The 16,412-nt window shown below is 46.1% G+C and overlaps 1 protein-coding gene across 1 annotated transcript; it reads left to right on the top strand.

Annotated features, from left to right (window-relative positions):
• Window positions 1-7,732: 7,732 nt before the first annotated feature.
• On the top strand, window positions 7,733-14,446 carry LOC139063380 (uncharacterized). Its single transcript, XM_070545154.1, has 2 exons — window positions 7,733-7,991; window positions 12,625-14,446. Exon 2 carries the CDS (start codon window positions 12,715-12,717, stop codon window positions 14,143-14,145), a length of 1,431 nt encoding a protein of 476 aa, XP_070401255.1. The 5' UTR covers window positions 7,733-7,991; window positions 12,625-12,714; the 3' UTR covers window positions 14,146-14,446.
• Window positions 14,447-16,412: the final 1,966 nt, after the last annotated feature.

Raw genomic sequence — 16,412 nt, 5'->3', positions numbered from 1 at the left:
CCTGCGGGTCAGGGAGCTCACTCCTGGGCCGGATCAGGTGCGTAACAGTGCGCCACAGGCTCCAGCAGGTGATGGCTGTGTGTTTTTTATTCCCAACGGGGCAGGGGAGCTCACTCCTGGTCCGGAGCCGGCCCACAGCAGCGCGGTATAGCCTACATAATTTGGTATAGAAGTCGCTCGGGAGCTCCTCCTTGAACCGTCACCTTATCGTGGTGGAGGAGTTTGAGTGCCCTAATGATCCTAGGAGCTATGTTGTCTGGGGCACTTAGTGCCCCTGGTAGGGTCTCCCATGACAAATTGGTCTTAGGTGAAGGGTGAGACAAAGAACGGTTCGAAGGATCTTTCATGGCGGTTAAAACGAAGAGTCGGAGTACCCGGCCCGGAGGGTTACCGGGGTCCCACCCTGGAGCCAGGCCTGGGGTTGGGGCCCGTGAGCGAGCGCCTGGTGGCCGGGCTTTCGCCCATGGGGCCCGGCCGGGCCCAGCCCGAACCGGATACATGGGCTCGTCCAACTGTGGACCCACCACCCGCAGGAGGAACATGAAGGGTCCGGTGCAATGCAAATCGGGTGGCAGACCAAGGCGGGAGCCTTGGCGGTCCAATCCCCGGACAAGAAAACTAGTTTTTGGGACATGGAACGTCACCTCGCTGGTGGGGAAGGAGCCGGAGCTTGTGGCAGAGGTTGAGCGGTACCGGCTAGATATAGTCGGACTCACCTCGACACATTGCATTGGCTCTGGAACCCGAGACCTGGAGAGGGGTTGGACACTCTACTTTGCTGGAGTTGCTCCGGGTGAGAGGCGGAGGGCTGGGGTTGGCTTTTTGTTAGCCCCGAGACTCTCTGTCTGTGTGTTGGGGTTTACCCCGGGGGACAAGAGGGTAGCTTCCTTGCGCCTTCGGGTCGGGGAACGGGTCCTGACTGTTGTTTGTGCTTATGGGCCAAATATCAGTTCAGAGTACCCACCCTTTTTGGAGTCCCTGGGACGAGTGCTAGATAGTGCTCCATCAGGGGACTCCATTGTCCTGCTGGGGGACTTCAATGCTCACGTGGGCAATGACAGCTTGACCTGGAGGGGTGTGATTGGGAGGAACGGCCCACCTAATCTGAACTCGAGCGGTGTTTTGTTATTGGACTTCTGTGCAAGCCGCAGTTTGGCCATAACGAACACCATGTTCGAACATAAGGATGCCCACCGGTACACTTGGTACCAGGGCAGCCTAGGTCACAGGTCGATGATAGATTTTGTAGTCGTATCATCTGACCTGCGGCCGTATGTTTTGGACACCCGAGTGAAGAGAGGGGCGGAGCTGTCAACTGATCACCACCTGGTGGTGAGTTGGATCAGATGGCAAGGGAACATGCCGCGTAGACCTGGCAGACCCAAACGCATAGTGAGGGTCTGCTGGGAACGCCTGGCAGAAGAACCTGTCAAGACGGTCTTCAACTCCCACCTCCGGCAGAGCTTTGACCACGTCCCGAGAGCAGTGGGGGACATTGAGTCCGAGTGGGCCTTGTTCCACTCTGCGATTGTCGAGGCGGCTGTTGCTAGCTGTGGTCGTAAGGTGGCCGGTGCCAGTCGTGGTGGCAACCCCCGTACCCGCTGGTGGACACCAGAGGTTCGGGGAGCCGTCAGGCTGAAGAAGGAGGCCTACAGGGCGTGGCTGGTCTGTGGGTCTCCGGAGGCAGCAGACAGGTACCGGATAGCCAAGCGGGGTGCAGCAGTGGCAGTTGCCGAGGCAAAATCTCGGGCGTGGGAGGAGTTTGGTGAGGCCATGGAGAAAGACTATCGATCGGCTCCAAAGAGGTTCTGGCAAACTGTCCGGCGCCTCAGGAGAGGAAGGCAGCAACTCGCTCACACTGTTTAGAGTGGGCATGGGGAGCTGCTGACGTCAACTGAGGCTATAGTCGGACGGTGGAAGGAATACTTTGAGGAGCTCCTCAATCCCACCAATGCGCATTCCGAGGAGGAACCAGAGCTGGGAGGCCTGGGGATGGACTGTCCGATCTCGGGGGCAGAAGTTGCTGAGGTAGTCAAACAACTACACAGCGGCGGAGCCCCGGGGGCGGATGAGGTTCGTCCTGGGTATCTCAAGGCTATGGATGTTGTAGGGCTGTCATGGTTGACACGTCTCTACAACATTGCGTGGTCATCGGGGGCAGTTCCTAGGGAGTGGCAGACCGGGGTGGTGGTCCCCATCTTTAAGAAGGGTGACCTGAGGGTGTGTTCCAACTATAGGGGGATCACACTCCTCAGCCTCCCTGGAAAGGTCTACGCCAAGGTACTGGAGAGGAGGGTCCGATCGATAGTTGAATCTCAGATAGAGGAGGAGCAATGTGGTTTTCGTCCTGGCCGTGGAACTGTGGACCAGCTCTATACCCTTGCAAGGGTGATGGAGGGGGCATGGGAGTTTGCCCAACCAATCCACATGTGCTTTGTGGATTTGGAGAAGGCTTATGACCGTGTCCCCAGGGGCACCCTGTGGGGGACGCTCCAGGAGTATGGGGTGGGTGGCTTTCTGTTAAGGGCCATTCAGTCCCTTTACCAGAGGAGCGTGAGTTTGGTCCGCATAGCCGGTAGTAAGTCGGACCTGTTCCCAGTGAGGGTTGGACTCCGCCAGGGCTGCCCTTTGTCACCGGTTCTGTTCATCACTTTTATGGACAGAATTTCTAGACGCAGCCGTGGTGTGGAGTGTGTCGAGTTTGGTGGCAGGAGAATCTCGTCTCTGCTTTTTGCGGATGATGTGGTCCTCCTAGCTTCATCCAGCTCTGACCTTCAGCTCTTGCTGGGTAGGTTCGCGGCCGAATGTGAAGCGGCTGGGATGAGGATCAGCACCTCCAAATCTGAGACCATGGTTCTCGACCGGAAAAGGGTGGCTTGCCACCACCGGGTCGGGGGAGAGGTCCTTCCTCAAGTGGAGGAGTTTAAGTATCTCGGGGTCTTGTTCACGAGTGAGGGTAGGAGGGATCGGGAGATCGACAGGCGGATTGGTTCGGCGTCTGCAGTGATGCGGACGCTGAGCCGATCTGTCATGGGGAAGAGGGAGCTGAGCCAGAAAGCCAGGCTCTCGATTTACCGGTCGATCTACGTCCCAATCCTCACCTATGGTCATGAGCTTTGGGTAATGACCGAAAGAACGAGATCGCGGATACAAGCGGCCGAAATGAGTTTCCTCCGTAGGGTGGCCGGGCTCAGTCTTAGAGATAGGGTGAGGAGCTCGGACATTCGGGAGGGACTCGGAGTAAAACCGCTGCTCCTCCGGATCGAAAGGAGCCAGTTGAGGTGGTTTGGGCATCTGGTCAGGATGCCTCCTGGACGCCTCCCCGGGGAGGTGTTTCGGGCATGTCCTGCCGGCAGAAGGCCCCCGGGTCGACCCAGGACACGTTGGAGAGGTTACATCTCCAATCTGGTCCGGGAACGCCTTGGGGTCCTGCCGGAGGAGCTGGTGGACAAGGCCGGGGAGAGGATGGCCTGGAGCTCCCTAATTGGGATGCTGCCCCCGCGACCCGGACCCGGATAAGCGGAGGAAGACGAAGACGAAGACGAAGTCGCTCGGGAGTATTAGTCATACGACCGGCCAGACTATGAAAAAAAGTGTGACTTATAGTCCAAAAAATACGGTAGTTATTAGTATTTGAGATAAATTAGCAGGCTGAATACATTTCATATATTTCTATAACGTAATACTTGTTTGTATCTTGTAAAGCCAAGTAGCCTTTATTCTGGACTCAGTACAATTCACCAAAAGTAAAGAGACATTGAATAGATGAAGTAAGCATAAGATAACTTACTGACAGAAACATAATTATCATGAGAACCAGAGCAAGAGAGCCTGATAACAGTCATGTGAAAATAATCATTAAAAACTATGTATGTATAATAGAAATAAAAATATATTAGAATTAGTGTAACTCACTGTGATCCAAACAATAAATCAGCCATAGATGATTAGCAATCATGAAATGAGGTCTGGGAGTTTTTAAGTTTCATTCTTTTATTACATTTTTTTCTTAGATCTGTTAAAAGGTCACCATGGCAGCCTGCGTGTCTTCAACATCAGCTACACAATGCAGGAAGTGTAAGTACCAAATACCTGTCTTGACCACTTCATGTATGGTTTTGTACTTTAAACAGCTAGGCCAAACCTGTTATTTTTTTCTCTGTAGCCATTTGGATCATTGGAGACAGCTACGTGAGGCGTGGTGCCCAAAGAGCTGCAGAGACCCTCTGAGACAACCTTGGCCTCCCTGACGTCCGTGTCTCCTGGTTTGGTTGGGGCGGACTGAGGTTGAAACACCTTCTCCCCTTCTTTTTCCACTTCCTGTGAAAAAGAGCAGCTCCTGATGTCCTTCTCATCCACTGTGGCGGCAATGACATGGGGGTGGTCAGGAGTGTGAAGCTGGTCAACATGATGAAGGAAGACCCGCACCGGCTTCACCTTCTACACCCTCATATGATGATCATGGAGGGCAGGTGTAAAACCTGCTAAAATTGAGAAGGCCAGGAGGGTTGTTAACAGTTTTATGGCTACACTTATTTCTAGCTTAAATGGTGCAGTTGTTGTGCATCCTCACATCAGACATGACAGTCCAGGGACAATTTTGTCAGACAAAGTTCATTTCACAAACAGGGGAAATGATAATTTTTTAACTAATATTGCCGATTGTCTTAATGGCCAGCTCCAACAGCAGTGAAAGACTTCCAGGTGGGAGTCTCGCTGCATTTGAATTTGGTCTTTAGGACAGATTTATTTTCAGGCAAACAGGATAAACATATCCTTGACTGTTATGGCTAATGTGTTGTTGATAAAATTTATCTATAGCCATAACACTGTTGACAACTCAGTTCTTCCTTCACAACCCGATGTTCCACTCACTCTGCAGCTCTCTGGGCCCCTATTATTTTTTAACGTTTTTTTTAATGTACCGACAATTTGTGTCCTGTTATTTTATAAAATCGAATGTAAAAAAATAAATGTTTTTGCTCAATTACTGGAATTTCTTTGGTTAAGACAAAAAAGGAGGGAAGAATCATTTATGCCAAGTTGTTTCTACAACAGGCCCATTTTAAGTCCAAGTTTCTTAGTAGCCAATTGAAGTTTGTTCTTTACTAACTTTACTCGGTTTAAAACTCTTACTAAAATAAACTTTAGAGGCTGCCATATTGCAAAACCCAATCATACTTGTTATGTATCCAAATAAATATTAGCTTTGTAGATATTTGTAGATTTTTTTACAGATATATATTTGTGTGCTAAAAAAACCTAAACTTAAATAACTTGTCATTCTTTATTGAAAAACAACAACAAAAGGTATACAGAAAGTGTGGGAAAATGATAATGTGAAAGTATTGCTCTTTAAATGTAAAACTATTTATCTTTAAAAAGAAAAACTCTAAAAATGTCCTGTACAGCAACATGACAGAAAAATGGTGGTCTGTCTGTCAGAATGTGCTGAACAGATTTGCTCTATCAAGAGGAGCCTATTGTGTACGAGTTTATGATATTGTAATATTGGTTTGGGTTATGTATCGCCACATTAGCATGTAAATGCTGAACTAATCTGGAATAAAGAGGGCTGAGAGAGGACAAACAATAAGAGAGAAAAATAAAAACAACTAGGAAACCAACATAAAAAACAGCAACCAGCTGCTGCACCTGAAAAGAAACATTTCTAAGAATCATAAAGAGAACGTGGGATGAACAACTATAAACATTGAAACCATGAACAACAAACATCAACAAGCATGCTTTTAGTACGTGTACTGGGATGTGAAGTGTGAAGCTTGGTTTATGCTTGACGCATTCACTTTCCGCTTGGTGATGCGGCTCGCGGATGTAACGCGCTTCACAACTCGCAGCGTTTATGGTTCATGTGGCTTGTCTCTGCTGTGAGCCAATATTCTCCCAAACTGTAGGGGGCAGCATGGAGCTCTATGGCATGCATCCAACACTACACCATAGTAGAAGTAGAAATTACGGTTGTTTACAACACGGCATTTCAGCATTTTTAACAGTGTCCTCATCTATTCCGACAGTGCGAGCTTTTTCTCTCCAAGAATTATTAACAACATGTTGATCACGGTGATCTCTGAGAGCTGAATCATACAAATGTCTGTATTTACGAACCTGTGCCATCTTGCCAGTCCGCCTTTCTGCGTCCGACCGTCCGCGTGGTTAGAAATTTTCCTTGGTGCGCGTTGCGGAAATTTTGGGCTGTGTGGAGGCGCGGTGGAGGGGCATGGTTGTTAAAATGACGCAATTTCACCACGCGGAGCCATGCGGACCTCGCGGACGCATCAAGCATAAACCAACCTTGAGACCTCCAAGGCTCAGGTGCACTCTGGAACTGCCCCAAGCACCAGGAAACCAGCAGCTACCACAGAGCACAGAACCAACTCAGCCACCTCCCAGACAACCAAGCTCCTTGCTACAGATAACTCAGCAAGGCCACATCCAGAACCGGGCTGACATAGGTCATGGGCCGCAGGACACAGGAATCACACAGTTTATTTGACACCAGTAGAATGTTTATTATTTTGTTAATTTCTACTTAAATGCCTGACGTTTTAGTTGAAAATGAAAATTTTTCATTCATTCCAATAAATAAAGTTACACATTAAAAACTGACAAAAAAATGTATTTGTTTATCAGAATAATTATCCATAGAATTAGATGAAAATTAATAACGTGATTGTTTCCCCACCTAAACAGCCCTAGTCACAGACAGTTCAAGGGAGGTTTTTTTTGTTACACAGCAATGTAACATCTTTATATTATACAGCTGATGCTTCAATTTTTTCAATCTTAACCAAAATATGAAGTAATGTGTTTGTACCCTGGAGTCTGTGGTGAAGTGATGACTCTCAAAGTGTTCACTGCACAAGCGGGAGTGTGAATTGGGAGTCCAGCACTCTATTCTTTGGTTGCTTACCCACAGGTCAAGCCTCTCTGGATCACCTAGAGGAAAACTTCATACAAAAAACTACTTAAGCACATGGGTTTAAAATACTTAACAGCTTATCATGGCCTGTAGTAAAATGTCTAAAATTAGGATAAAGAGTAATACAAAATTTATACTTTATAAAAAAAAATTAAACGAAACACTTGAGTCTATTGCCTTATTGGATGGGATATGAAACAGTCAATAATCAATTTTATTAATTAATTTCCATTTTATTAAACTGCACAAGTTCCCATGAGAACAGGGGACCTGGTCACGGCTTTTGTGGACAAATTAGTTATTAAGTCGCTCCCCACCACCACTATTTTGCAAATATGCAAAAAAAAACAAAAAAACAAGCGAGTTTATCTGATGGCATACAGACTTCTGGAGACTAACATCAAGCACTATCAACCAACTCACCGAGCTGCAGTATTTCTGTGGTCAGGTCTCTCTCCGAGTCCGCTCCACAAGCAGTCAGCCCGCGCAGCAGACAGGCGCAGACGTGGTCAGAGATGCGCCGGGCTGACCGTTGGGGAGAACCGGGTGGAAGAATGGAACACAGAAGTCTCCCTCCGAGAGCTCCACCAACATGTCCCACTTCAACCCATTTTTATGTGTTACACAGTGAAGTGTAGTGAGGACAAAAGACACATGATGACTTCGTCGATAGACAAGGAAAACCAGTTTTATTTCCTCTGGTCCGAAAAAAACAAAATCAGAAAATCCCACCACTATTCAAAATGGCCACTGTAATAAAAATGAACTTGTCATCTGTTGTATAATTGCTTTATACAAGTTATTGATCACTACTGTTTGTCAATCACACTTATCATGAGGATAATCATGGTAGAGCTGAACATAATGTGATCATGAGGATGTAATCAAGGTAATCTTGGTGGAGGTGTGCAGCTTTGCACGCACATCAGGGAATGTATAAGGAGCAGAGCAGAGCTCAGAGCTGTTAGAGCTGTTTGAAGGATTCTATTTGACGAGGTTCATGGATTACGTTTTCTAACTGGGGTGTTCAGCTCTCCACCCATAAGCAACGGTAAGAGAAATGTTTCGTTCATGATTGATAACTTGTATGAATGCCGGTTGAATAAAGCCTTGTTGTTCATCTGATATTCAAGTTGTGTTTCATTGTTTCTGGCGTCGACTTGACAACGATCCTGATTAAATAAATATAAAGTGTAAAAAGAGACTTTGAGTCTTTTAAGGTAATTAAAATAAAATAAAACATTTTATTTTAGAACATTTTTGGCGTCACGAACAGGATCAGTCAAGCTATTCCAGCAACAATGAAGTGTTTTTGGAGAAGCAAAAAGGAGCCGAGTGCTTCTGGGGAGGGAACGCCGATTCCCGTGCCGATTCCCGGCTGGGAAACGGAGGAGTTCCGAACCATTGGTGATATGTTAAGGCAGCGCGGTGGACGCCCTGGGCCGTGGGGAGAGTTAAATGGAGTGGTCAGCCCCGCCGTGGTGCTGGACCGTTTGACGCGGATAGAAGTTAAAGAAAAAGCGCCGCTGGCAGGAGTGAGAGATATGATGTGGCTTTTTGCAGAAGCATGGAAAAAACAGGAGTTAGAATTGAGCAGTTGTAGAGAGCGAGCGGCGCAGGAGAAAATCCATGCTGAAGAAGTTGGAAAATCATGCTCAGAGTTTGAGCAGAGAGTGTGTGTGATGGGGAAAGAGCTAAAGCATGCTCAGAATGTTTTGGATAAAACGCTGACTTTTGTGTCTCGAGCGCAAAGGAAGGAAAAGAAGCGACCTCGTAGAACAGGTCCTGCTCAGATCCGGGCGTTTGTAAAGAATGTTGGTGAAGATTGGGACCCTGAGAAATGGAACGGGGATCTTTGGGGGGATGATGAGGAGGAGGAGTGGGCGATTAAACCTGACCCACCACCTCAGCCCTTGTATCCATCATTACAGGGGATAAAGATGTCAGAACAAAGACCTATTACTAGGCGTCGGCGAGAACAGCAAATTATTCCACCAATACTGGTAGATATGGTGGATGATCAGGGACGGCCGGAACTCGATGAGGCGGGTAATATAAGAAGGATATTACAACAGCAGCCACAACCCGCCCCTAGGCTGCTAACAACGCTAGAGGATTATTCACAAGATGAGTTAAATCACATGAATGGGAAGCTGAAACAGCGCCCAGGCGAACCAACTGACTCCTGGCTTAATCGCCTTATGGAGGATGGCGCGTGTGATATAGCCATAGATGCCGGTGATGCCATGAGATTTTCAGGATTAAGTACTGATGCACAGATAAATGCTGAATACCGGGCTACAGTCCGGGCATTGCCAGCTGATGAAGATTTCAATGTGGGGGATGCATATGCTCTGGCATGTCATGTAATCTATCCTACCACGGCGGACTGGTCTGAGATTAAAGGGCAATGGCAGACAGTGAGAGATGCCATTCAGCGGCTCACCAGACTCACTATTAGAGAGCAAGTGGCTCGAAACGGGGGAGCTGGAGTGGTGGACTGTAACATCTCTAAGGCAACTAGAGATCACCTCATCAGACATGCCCCACCACATTATAAACCCATGGTGACCAGCTTGTTGTTTGGCGCGGCAGACCAGACTTTTGCCGCGATAAAAGATCGTCTTGGCGAACTCACCACGCTGGGTGATTGGTCTGAGACGAGGAGAGAGGGAGCTAGAACTGAAAATAAACCCAGGATTGATCCACATTCAAGGGGTCGTAAAGGGGGGGCAATGGGCCCCTCTAGAACAGATCTGTGGAGGGCACTGCGACAAGCGGGAGTGCCGTTTGAGGAGATTGATGGATTGCCCACTAATGCATTGATGGAGAAATGCAGCCAAATGGGACTGAAGGTCCATTGTCAGTTCAGACATTGTCCTGAAAAGGACGACAGGATGTCTGTGTCAGAATTGGTTGGAATGTTGCAGAATGTGATCAGGGAGGTGGCGTCGAAGCCTGCTGAACCTTCCGCCCCTCCCAAGGAATCTTCAGAGGAGGAGAGTTCAGATGAGTGTTATCAGGTGGCGGCAGTGAAGCGTAGAAAGGAAAAACAGCACCGAAGGGAACATGATGATGAATAGGATGAAGGTCAAGCTCGGGTTGTTGCCAGTGCCTCAGGATGGTCAATAAATGATATCAGACCACATGTGGAATTACAGATTTATTGGAAAAAATCAGTACAGACAGTAATGGCATTGGTTGACACTGGGGCGGAGGCCTCGGTAATTCATGGCAATCCTGATAAAATAAAGGGAAACATTGTACCTTTGACTGGACTTGGGGGGCAGATGTTAGTAGGAAAGGGAGTAACTTTACCCTTAAAAATAGGAAATCAACCTATTAGAAATTACAGTGTAGTAGTGGCTCCTGCAAAGGAATGGATTATTGGAATGGATATATTGGCCGGAATGACTCTTCATCTGAAACATGGTCGATTTTGTTTTGGTATAAACAGAATCCACACCATTTTGGTAGGCAAGGTCAAAATGACACCTTTTCCCATTCCTGAAGCAACACAGGTGGTATCACAAAAACAATACCGGTTGCCTGGGGGTCAGAAAGAAATTACGGACACTATTAAAGAATATCTGGAGGCAGGAGTTTTGAAAACATGCACCACACGGTGGAATAATCCCTTATGGCCAGTGAAGAAATCAGATGGTTCATGGAGAATGACTGTGGATTATAGAGCGCTGAATAAACATACTCCTCCTTTAACGTCTGCGGTTCCGGATGTTATCACGATTGTGGAAAGGGTGCAGCATCACTCTGGTACATGGTATGCGGTGATAGATTTGGCCAATGCTTTCTTTACCATACCTATCTCTGAGGACAAGATGGAACAGTTTGCCTTTACATGGGAAGGAAGACAGTACACCTTCACCAGATTACCACAAGGGTATTTGCATTCACCCACAATCTGTCATAGGATAGTGGCTGAAAATCTGTCGACTTTAAAGATCCCATCAGGCATATTGCTATCACACTACATTGATGACATCATGATTCAGGGAAACACTAAAGAAGAGGTTGAGCAATTGCTCCCACTTCTGATAACACATATGAAGAATCATGGATGGGAGATAAATCCAGAGAAAGTGCAGGGATCTGCACAGTCAGTGAAGTTCTTGGGAATTATCTGGAATAGAGGGGAAAGAGAAATAACAACTAAAGCTAAAGAGAAAATAGCACGGTTCCCAATACCACAGAATAAGACAGATGCTCAGCGGTATATTGGGTTGTTTGGGTTCTGGAGACACCACATACCTCATTTAGGACAGATCTTGCAGCCTCTGTACAGATGCACTCGGAAGAAGGAGCAGTTTGAATGGGGGCCTGATCAACAACAGTCATTTGAACTAGCTAAAGAGGCCATCCAACAAGCTGTTTCTTTGGGGAAGATGTTGTCAGGACCAGTGGAGTTACAGGTTTCTGCAGTAAATGATTATGCTAACTGGAGTTTGTGGCAAAAACAAGATAGGTGCAGAAAACCTTTGGGTTTTTGGTCTAGGAAATTGCCTGATGCAGGACAGAGATATACTCCATTTGAAAAACAGTTGTTGGCATGTTATTGGGCTTTGTTGGAAACAGAAGCCCAAACTGTGGGGCATGAAGTAATGATGAGAACACATATACCCATTCTAACTTGGGTCATGAGCAATCCTACAACTCACCGCATAGGGGTAGCTCAAGAGGCTAGCATCATAAAATGGAAGTGGTATGTTTCTGAGAGAATGAAACCAGGAGAAAAAGGAGTATCAATGCTCCACGAGCAAGTGGCAGACGTTCCAGAAATGGATGAAGTGCCTTTTGAGGTAAAACCAATCCAGGATTCTCCTGTGAAACTGGGGGTAAGATGGAGCGAACTCACCCCAGAGCAGCAGGAGCGAGCCTGGTTCACTGATGGTTCCTGTCAATATGTGGCAGGAACCAGGAAATGGAAGGCTGGGGCATTTAACCCTGGTACACAACAAGTTATGGAACTCACAGGGACAGGAAAGAGTAGTCAATGGGCGGAGTTGAAAGCAGTACACATGGTAATAATGGTTGCCAGGGCAGGAAGGGAAACAACTTCTACTGACCCTCCTATACGAATGTGGAAACTAACTTCTGAGGCAGAACTCCCTGTTAGAGCAACTGCGGGCTCTGTGGGATTAGATCTTAAAATCTTGGAAAGCATCACTTTAGTAACCAATAAAGTGACAGTGGTAAAAACAGGATTGGGAATTCAATGTCCACCAGGAACTTATGCTCATGTGTGTCCAAGAAGTGGTTTAGCTTTGAGGGGTCTAACCATTTTAGCTGGGGTAATAGACTCAGACTATCAAGGGGAAATAGGTGTGGTGTGTCAGCATACAGGTAAAGAACCGTTGGTACTGGAAAAAGGAGACAAGATAGCTCAGTTAGTAATCAAACGGTGTGTAATGTCCAAAGTTGAAGAGATTACTAAACCTACCACTATCACTCAGAGGGGTGAAACTGGGTTTGGATCATCAGACTTTACTGCGGGGGCAAAAGTGTGGGTGGAGCAGCTCAATGGTCCTCCCAGAGCTGGAGAGATTATTGCACAGGGAAAAGATGCTGTGGTAAGTGTATTGTTCCCCGGAGAGGAAAAATGGATTAATATTCCGATAAACAAATGTTACAGGAGAGAAAATTAATGCTTGTCATTCTATCTGCAGTTTTGTATGTATCCCATAGGCGGGTGTCTGAGTGACGGTGGTTGACTGGGTCCCCTTCCCCTACAAAAGGATTGAACCCTTGTCGAGGCGATGGATGGGCTCCACGGACCTGGTGGTGTCGGATGTTTGGTCATCGTCCTCCATGTCCTCGCTGTCATCGCACTGAGGGCACATTTCTGTTGGGGGCTCACGGAAGGACAAGTGTTGGAAGAAGGGGTCATGGGCCATCTGGAATTGGTTAGCAGTATGTCCAACCGCACTCAAGGCACATTCACATGCAGAGCAAATGACGCTTGCTACTTGGGAAACCTAACATCTACCGGTAAGATGTACCGGTGCAGAGGATGTCTTAAAATCCGAGGAAGGGTGATCAGCCCGGGGGTGTTGGTTCAAGGATCAACAGTAACCTTTAATTCTGCAGCGCGCATCTGTGCATACCATCAGGGGAATGGTACTTGCATACAAAATGGCACAAATTGGAGTATGAAGGTTGATCGCGATTTCCGGATCAGGAATGGAACTGTAATCACAGGAGGATACGCCTATTTGTACATATTCTGGGTGCTGCCCGACACAGCTAGAGCTACGCAGACAGCTGTAGCTCCCCTGGTTCACACTTGTCAACAAATGGGACAAATAAGGGTAGCCGAATATGTGCGATGGACTGTGAAATTCCCTCCTATTCCGCCTTGTAACAGGAGGAGGCGAGCATGGTATGACACCGTGCTAGGAGGAACTGGAACTTTGTATGGTCTGGCTAACACAGCAGACAATGAGGTGACACGAACTATGCTGTCCAACACTGGAGAATACACCGCACAAGCTGTCACCAAGACTGCAAGATGGATGCCTTCGACTGTATCTAGTCAGTTAGAAGGAAGTGATGTGTGGAAAAGTGTATTTAAATGGAATCTAAAGCTTTGGAATGAAACTTATGATGCATTGCATAATTTGTCACACATAGGTAATTGGACAGTCTGTTTTTTGCAGACTATTCATGCTGAGACACAGAGAAATAGGTTTCAAATACAGGTAATGAGTAATAACTATCATGCATGGCGAACATTATGGAACATCAGTAGTTCATTATGGCTACAGCTACATGCAGAAATGACGATTTGTAATAAATCTATGTGTACTGGATACTGGGATCAGTATAATATGACATCAGTAATGACTGTGTGTAGATATCAGATACTGCCGGTGATAACCACTAAAGGGTTTTGGTATCTCCATGTTAGTGGAGAGTGGTGGGATGTTAAAACAAATCGAACATATGAAGTAAAACACTGTGATGAGACTGATAAGGGTTTAGCCTGCCCATTGGTAAAAGGACATAGCAATCCATGTTTCACTGATTCAAGGGTCGTACTCTGTGATTGGACGGTCACACCCCCAGAGGAACAGTTTTGGCAGGTGGGTCCTAACACCTTATGCGTGGCTACAATGACCAATTCCCCACAGGTACCTTCAGTTCCCTTTTCAGGTTGTCTCAAGGGTTTATATGTGGGAATGGAATAACGTGACCTATTGGTTGAGTAATTACACTGTATCTAGTCGGCTGACTAAGATACAATGGGAGGTTTTACACTCCCCTTGGACACTCTCACTGGAACAATTCAAATGCGCATTGGATGGTTCCACTGAAGTGGCAAAATTGATTGACTCTCATAGGTCCAACCTTTCCAGGCTCATGGTGTCTACTCTTGTGGCGCAAGGGGAAATAAAACATGTTGCTACATTGATTGAACAGGCTTCCGCTCATCATTGGTGGGATATATTTACAGGCATGTCGAGTACCGCTAATAAAGTGCTAATTCCACCTATGATTGCAGCATTAATTATAATCAGCATTCTAACATTGTGTAATCTTTGGTATGTTATTCGATTAAGAAGAGAAATAAATTGGGTAATAATGCAAAGACTACGATGAAAATTAAAGTGGAACTACAAGGTATGTTATAAATGACGTTGGTTTTGATGGGGAAATGGTGATGGATCCATGATGTTACATAAATTAGATGAAAAGTTCAAGAGTGGAATGTAATAAAAATGAACTTGTCATCTGTTGTATAATTGCTTTATACAAGTTATTGATCACTACTGTTTGTCAATCACACTTATCATGAGGATAATCATGGTAGAGCTGAACATAATGTGATCATGAGGATGTAATCAAGGTAATCTTGGTGGAGGTGTGCAGCTTTGCACGCACATCAGGGAATGTATAAGGAGCAGAGCAGAGCTCAGAGCTGTTAGAGCTGTTTGAAGGATTCTATTTGACGAGGTTCATGGATTACGTTTTCTAACTGGGGTGTTCAGCTCTCCACCCATAAGCAACGGTAAGAGAAATGTTTCGTTCATGATTGATAACTTGTATGAATGCCGGTTGAATAAAGCCTTGTTGTTCATCTGATATTCAAGTTGTGTTTCATTGTTTCTGGCGTCGACTTGACAACGATCCTGATTAAATAAATATAAAGTGTAAAAAGAGACTTTGAGTCTTTTAAGGTAATTAAAATAAAATAAAACATTTTATTTTAGAACAGCCACCCATCCAACTCTCTTAGCAGTCTCTGTCACTTTCAGAGAGGAAAAACGACATCATCTCAACATTTACTCACTTCCCCCCCCTTCTTGGTTAACACATCTCAGGCAAACGAGAAAGGTAGTCAGCAATAAGGTTTTTCTTACCTGGACAATGCTGTATGGTAAACTGATATGGCTGGAGGGCCAGGCACCAACGCATTATTCTGGCATTCTGGTGTTGTTTGGACTGTATCCACAACAATGGTCTGTGATCAGTTTGCAGAATAAACTCTCTTCCAAGTAAGTAGTATTTTAAAGAGTCCACAGCCCACTTTATTGCTAGTCCCTCCTTTTCTACTGTGGAGTATCTTTTCTCCCGATCGAACAACTTTTTACTCAGGAATAGAACAGGTTTTTCTTCACCAGCTCTTCCCTGAGCCAGTACCGCTCCAAGGCCAACATTTGAAGCATCCACCTGTACAACAAAGGGCTTGGAGAAGTCAGGACTTTGCAAAACAGGAGCTCGACATATCTGCTTCTTTAAGGACTGAAAAGCAAGTTCACAGTCATCATTCCATCTGACTTTGGAGTTGGACTTTTTTGTCAGCTCTGTTAAAGGGGCTGCCAAAGTTGAGAAATGTGGAATAAATCTCCTATACCACCCAACCAAACCCAAAAATGACCTCACTTGCTTCCTTGTCTTGGGTCTGGGTATTGATTGAATAGCTGTCACCTTCTCAACTTGTGGCTTTATCTGTCCATGTCCAACAAGATAACCTAGGTACTTCACTTCCTTCTGTGCCCAGGCACACTTGTTCACATTCAGCGTCAGACCAGCACTCTGGATCTTTGCCAACACAGTCTTCAGATGTCTTAGGTGATCCTCCCATGACTCACTGTAAATCACAACGTCATCCAGGTAGGCAGCAGCACACTTTGAGCAGTCTTTAAGAATAATATCCATTAATCTTTGAAAAGTAGCTGGTGCCCCGTGAAGACCAAAGGGTAGGACAGTGTAATGGAATAGGCCCATTCCTGGAATCTGAAATGCTGTGTACTCTTTGCAGGATGGGTCTAAAGGCACTTGCCAGTAACCTTTACATAAATCCAAGGTAGTGATATATCTGGCCTTCCCAAGTCTTTCAAGCAGTTCTTCAATGCGTGGCAAAGGATAAGAGTCAAAACAGGAAATACTGTTGAGCTGTCTTAAGTCTGAACAGAATCGAAATTGAGCAGAGTCCTTCTTAGGAACAAGCACA

The sequence above is a fragment of the Nothobranchius furzeri genome, chromosome 15 (genome assembly GCF_043380555.1).
Source record: "Nothobranchius furzeri strain GRZ-AD chromosome 15, NfurGRZ-RIMD1, whole genome shotgun sequence".
In the NCBI taxonomy this organism is placed as follows: domain Eukaryota; kingdom Metazoa; phylum Chordata; class Actinopteri; order Cyprinodontiformes; family Nothobranchiidae; genus Nothobranchius; species Nothobranchius furzeri.
Note: the sequence above shows the minus strand (reverse complement) of the source record. Positions and strands in the feature narration are given on the sequence as shown.